This window comes from Trichechus manatus, unplaced genomic scaffold, assembly GCF_000243295.1.
Source record: "Trichechus manatus latirostris isolate Lorelei unplaced genomic scaffold, TriManLat1.0 scaffold00048, whole genome shotgun sequence".
Classification (NCBI taxonomy): Eukaryota; Metazoa; Chordata; class Mammalia; order Sirenia; family Trichechidae; genus Trichechus; species Trichechus manatus.
In genome coordinates, this window is record NW_004443984.1 from 2,189,322 (window position 1) to 2,195,287 (window position 5,966).

General features: G+C 53.6%; 1 protein-coding gene across 2 annotated transcripts in view; it reads left to right on the plus strand.

Annotated features, from left to right (window-relative positions):
- IFI6 (interferon alpha inducible protein 6) overlaps nt 1–1,735 on the plus strand; it is a 3,963-nt gene extending 2,228 nt beyond the window's left edge. For both annotated transcript variants that reach the window (XM_023732006.1, XM_012555798.2), the window contains exons 4-5: nt 70–219; nt 1,515–1,735. In XM_023732006.1, coding sequence (XP_023587774.1) covers nt 70–219; nt 1,515–1,624 — 260 coding nt within the window. In that variant the 3' untranslated portion in view covers nt 1,625–1,735. The remainder of the gene's footprint in view (nt 1–69; nt 220–1,514) is intronic.
- Nucleotides 1,736–5,966: the final 4,231 nt, after the last annotated feature.

Below are 5,966 nucleotides of genomic sequence, written 5' to 3' on the forward strand. Positions count from 1 at the left end.
GGGGGCGGGGGCGGGCAGGGAGGGCGGGACCCTGCTGCGGGTTCGCGCTCACGTCTTCTCCTCCCCCAGGGCTCATGGTCGCAGCGCTGCCCTTGGTGGGCTTCACCGGCGCCGGCATCGCAGCCAACTCCGTGGCCGCCTGGATGATGAGTTGGTCTGCGGTGATGAATGGCGGCGGCGTGCCTGCCGGGGGCCTGGTGGCCACTCTCCAGAGCCTCGGTGAGTCTGGGCGCCAGGACCAGCGGGTCCTCTCTACTGTTCTGAGCCCTTTTCTCAGGCTAACTCAGCCCTATGAGGTGGGCACTCTTATTATCCCCATCATATAGATGGGAAAACTGAGGCACCCAGGGCTTAAGTAATTTGCTCAAGTTCTCGCAACTAGTTAGTACCAGAGCCAGGCTTCAAACCCAGTCAGTCTGATTCCAGAAGCTTCGCTTTTAGCCTCTAAGGCCTGGTGCCCCACTGATGCTTTGGCCAACTCAACACAAACCTCTGATACCGCAACTGGAAACAGGCATAATCATCTCAGTTTAGCATTTATGAATCTGCTCTATTTCAGAGAGTCATAGTGGCAAAGAAACCTGATGGAGCAACCCAAATCAGTTTCACAGCACCCCTGGTCTTGACTTGAGTTTCTTGAATACCACGAAGAGGACAGATACAGAACATCTCTCTCTCTGCGCCCCCCCCCCACCTCCTCTCCCCTTTCCCTTTCCTCCCTCACTCCCCTTTCCCTTCCCCCTATTCTTCCCTCTCCCGGTCCAGCCTCCCCACTCTCTTCTTCCTCCTTCCCTCTTCTTCCTCCTTGGTCTCTCTCCCCCTGCCTCCCTGCTTCCCTCTCCCTCTCTGCCCTGTCCCTTTTCCTCCCTCCCTCCTCCCTTCCGTTTTTCCTTTCCTTCCCCTCTCCTTCCCTTCTCTCTCCCTGTCTTTCTGAGGCCTCTAAAATCCTGAAGAAAAACACCCCTGACAAACTCCGCCTCTGTCTCCATCTGAACTCTCCATCTTCTCTCTCGGTTATGGTTATAGTTACTGATGGCAAAAGCCCAGTGAACCAGCTGGGCAGCATGGAGCCTTCTCCTCAGAGGGGGCAGGCGGAAGGGCCTGGCCAGACCACACCCTGCAGTTGGGGGGAGAAGGGAGTGGCCAAGGCTAGGAACACTCTCCAGTTGGCTATGAGATGGTTGTCCTCTCAAAAGTCACAGGGCTGCACCAAGGATGAACTGACTTCTTGTTTGTGAACCTCCCAGCACCCACACAGTGACGTCTCCACAAAGTGGCTGTCATTAGCATTATTAAGAACAGTGTGTTCCTCGCAGACATGAGGTACAGCTCCATAGAATAAGCCATTAGTTGTGTCCTTTTCTTCTCTGAAACACGTTTCTGATTTGAGATGGCAAGTAAGTGGGAAATAGGATTCACTTTGCAGCAGTCTCCTCCCCCCTCAGGGCCTTTTTGGACTCAACCAGACATTTGGATTCCCAGAGACCAGTGACCCTTCTGTGCTTGCTTTACAGGGGCTGGCGGCGGCGGCAGTGCCCTCATGGCCAAGGTTGGTGCCGGTCTGGGCTATGTGGCCCATAAGACCCTCGCGAGTGGGAAGGAAGAGGAGAATGATGAGGAGTAGCAGCTCCCAGGAACCCCCTCCTTCCTCCTTGCCTTCCCTGTTCTAGTTGGAGTCCAGAGCTTTCCTGTCACTCTCCTCAACAACCTAGATGAGAGAACAAAATAAACTCCCCTCAGAAAACACTTTGTCTTTCCGTGAATCACCCTTGCTATGAGAAGACCCAACAAGATCTGGCTCTCGCAGGTCTCATCCCCACTCCCACACCCTCATTTTCCCCTGAAGCCTCCTCAGCTCCTGGAACACAACCAGCTGCTATTGTCTCTGAGTCTTAGCACATGCTGCTGTCTGTCTGGAATGTCCTTCTGAAACTCGACTACCTGAAAAACTCCCCTTCATCCTTCCAAACCTGATCAGACATCCCCTATTCTGGGATGCCTTCCCAGAAGAGCCCTCTAAGACCCTGTCACAGCAGGGATGCCTCGGCTCCATTTCACAAGGTGCATGAGGAGGCAGAGCTCAGTTTATTCTCCGTGAGAAAAGCTTCCAGTTGCTTCTCTGATTAGGCAGAGATGGAGAAGCCAGATCTCCATTCTCTGAAGAGGCCCTAGAGTGGTTTCCCTCAGATGGAGAATACAAGGCCAGCCCCCTTACCCTGGGGAAGGGGTGTGTAACAGAGCTCTGGAGACAGGGTGACTGTTTGCACATGAAGCTCATAGGCCTTCTGGATGGGAAGGGAAAGACAACCCAGGCCCTGTCTGGGACATTTGAACTTTGGGAGGCCTGTCAGGTGGTCCAGGGCGCCCAGATCACAGCAGGGGAAAGGCAAAGAGGAAGCCCTGGAAATGAGATGACACTGAAGGTGGGGCTGGTTCCAGCACTAGTGGAGAGAGGAGGGACTGACTGAGTGGGCACACCTTCCTCGGCACTAACCCAGCCCTCCTGGGGAGACCTGCACCCCAGCCAAGGGTGTGTGAACCACAAAAGCTACTCACAAAAGGGCTATAACATCAAGAGGCTTAGAGACCCCTCCCCACAATGGGAAAAAACAGTGAGGAGCACCTCCAAGGCAGCTGGCCCTCAGGCCTCCCCCACCCAGCCCCTCTTATAATCCAGAAATTCTTCTGTAGTTAAGTGCTGCGGCGGGGGGTGGGGGGAGGAGGTCCCATTCAGCTTGTTCTGCCCCCATTTCCAATGTTTGCCACAGCTGGCTTACCCCGGGCCCCCAGAGAAGTGCTGTTTGTAGCAGAGGTGCAGAGGTGGTGGGGCACTGTCTGCACCCCAAACCCTATCTTCACGGCTTGTGTCCGAGAGCAGAAGCAGGGGCTGAGCCCTCTGACATGATGCTCACTCACTATTCAAGCCGAAGCAGAGTCCTGCCTCGGACAGGGCCGTTCATGAAGGGACGGGTATAGTGGACTTCTGCCCATGGAGGGAGGTGGGTCTCAAGCATCGCACCCTACTGTGACCTGCTAATTTCACCCCTGTCTGGAAGGTTAGCATCTCAGGGAAATAAATGTGTGTTCCCCAGCCCCTTCAGGGAGGGCACTGTATCTGATCTCATCCCCAGTTCTGGGTACATGCCTGGCACACAGTAGGGGCTCAATATATGTGAGAATTGAGCCCGAGGCCAGTTTCCTCCACTCCCATCTACCTGTCCCTTCACTCTCCCCAATCCTCATGGGAAGTGGGGGCTGGATCTCTTGTTCTCTGAACCTTTCCCTGATTTTCCCCCCACCCCACACTGATCTCGATGTCAACATTGTACAGGCCTGTAGGGAAGAGGAGGCTGTGCATCCCCTTTAACACTGACCCAAGTAGACACAGGCTCCTAATCCTTTTCTTAATATTCTGTTTAGCACAGACAAGGCTGGGATTTTCAAATAAGGCAGTAGAGCATAATAATCAAGAGTTCTCTGGAATCCCACAGATCTGGGTTCAAGTCCTGCTCTGCCACCACCTAGCTATGTACCCTTAGGCAAGTTGCTTCACCTCTCTGTGACTCAGTTCCCTCTGTCAACTGAGATAGTAATTGAACCTACAGGCTAGGGGTTGTTGCAGTGAGATTAGATGAGATAAAAAATGAAACGGATTTAGCATGGTGCCTGCCTGGCACATAGTAAGCATTCAATAATTCAATGTTAGTTATTATTATTAAGGACTTGGATCAAATAAAGACAAAATAGCCACATAACAACCAGGAATTAGACAATCCAACTTTGGAGCCAGGGTTTGCTCTCTGGGGCTCACAGGCCCTGCTCTTCCTGGCCTATCTCCAAAGGGTGGACACCAAATTAGGGCCCCCATCCAGAAGCATGGAGTTCCTGGGTGGTGCAAACAGATAAGCGCCCAACTATTAGCCAAAAGCTTCCTCGTTCGAACCTACCCAGAGATACCTCAGAAGACAGGCCTGGTGATCTGCTTCCAAAAGGTCACAGCCTTGAAAACCCTATGGAGCAGTTCTGCTCCACACATATAGGACTACCATGAGTCAGACAGCAACTAACAACAACCCAGAAGCGTACACCCTGGTCTCTTACTCCCCTGAAGGACATCAAGGCCAGAGAGAGGTGGGCAGCTACACCCCCAGGGTTTGAGATCTGAGGCCTCAGCAATTCTCAGGATGAATGACACTGGAAAATGGCCAAGCCCTTGAGGGGAGACCCGACCTCCCACAGAGGTGTGGCCTCCTTTGGACCTGTGCAGGATAACTCTTTGCCTTCTTTCTGCAGCCATTTACTGGGTGCTAGTCTGTGCCAGGCACTGTGTCAGGTACTGTGCAGTGGAAGAGACCCAGTTCCCACCCACTTGGAGGTCTCAGTACACAAACAAGGAGCCCCCCAACCAAACATTCCTGACCTCCCTGCTCCCTCCCTGTTATCAGCTCCTCACCTTCCATCTCCTTTCACTCACCGCCTCAGCCTGCACAGCCCACACCATCCTGACTACAAAGCATGAGGCGGAATGATGGTCACTGACCAGAACTGACTAATGCAACAGGTGACTTTCAGAGACACAAGACGAGTCCAGAGTTGGGTCACCTCCAGCAATCCAGTCTCCTTCTCAGAACCCAGCTTCCTCATTTGCAAAACGAGGAGAGGGCATCACAGACTCTGGGCCCCTCCTGCTCCAAGACGGCTGCTGAGCTTGGAGCACACGCTTCTGAATCCGCTGGGCTGTGTCAGATACCAGCCCTCTGAGGGTGGATTTTATTTTTGGAAGCAGCCAAAAGCCATCCTGTGGTGCCAAGTTTGGTGACTAAGGTGGGTGATGGTGCTGGGAGATGCCATGTTTGGTCACAAATGAGGGTGGCTAGAAACTAGCAGGGTAGCTCCTCATTCGGGGACCACACCCGAGGACGAGCCCAGAAATAGATCCCATCTCTGTGGCTGACTCGCTGTAAAGCGTTGAGATCCTCTGTCATCATCTCTGGACCTCAGTTTCCTCGTCTGTCAATGGGGCAGGGGAGAAGTTGGACTCTCACCCAGACCTAGAATGTCTCTCCCAGATATTCAGTTTAGGGGTGTCTTTCTCTTTAATAAGCATCTTCCCTTTATCTAGAGATTTTCCTTATTCTTTAAGGGCTCCTCCACTCTGATACCCTTGAAAGTCTACTCACTCCCCTTCAAAGTCTACTCACTCCCCTTCCCTGCAGTGGCTCCCACATCCCTTGATGCTATGTACAAATGTGGCCACTAGGTGGAAGTACAGTCTCATCCTGGAATCTTCTCCACCCATGAGCAGCTCCACAGTTACCAGCAGCCACCTCCCAGGGGCAGGCCCCACGATGGTCTCCAGAGACTGAGATGAATCAGACCCCACCCCTGCTCTGCAGCAGGAGCTCCAGAAGCTCTCAGGAGGGGTCCATCCTGGGGATTCATGTAGGGCCTGCGCTCTCCTCTCCTTTCCAGACCCTCAGTCCTAGGGCTCTGGGATCGTCAAGCTCCTGAGCATGCCATTCAAGGCCCTCTGTGATCAGCTTTCACCTTACAGCCTGTGCTCCCAGCCCTGAGCCACAGGGATTTAAAGGAAATGAGAGAAGCACTCCACATACACTTCTTGGCTGAGCAACCAAGGGTGGAGCTGGGAAGAGAGTATTCCTAGGCCAAGCCCAGAAGGAGACCTGGGCCAATGGAGGGCCTGGGTCAGCAGTAGCTGGTGGGAGCTCAGGCAGAGGATGCTTGTGGCTTCCTGTGAAGAACTGAGAAGCCACTTCCTTTAAGCACATGGCTTGGGGGAAGGGGAAGGGGATTGGGGATCTTGGCCTTGTTGGCTTGGGAGGATTGGGGGGGAGGCTCTCAGGAAGGCCTGACGGAAAGGCCCAAAGAAGCCTTCTCTTTCCCTTTCCTCTGGGGTCTGCATGGAACAGACAGCTCAGACAGGCAGGGTCACAGCCTTCATGCCT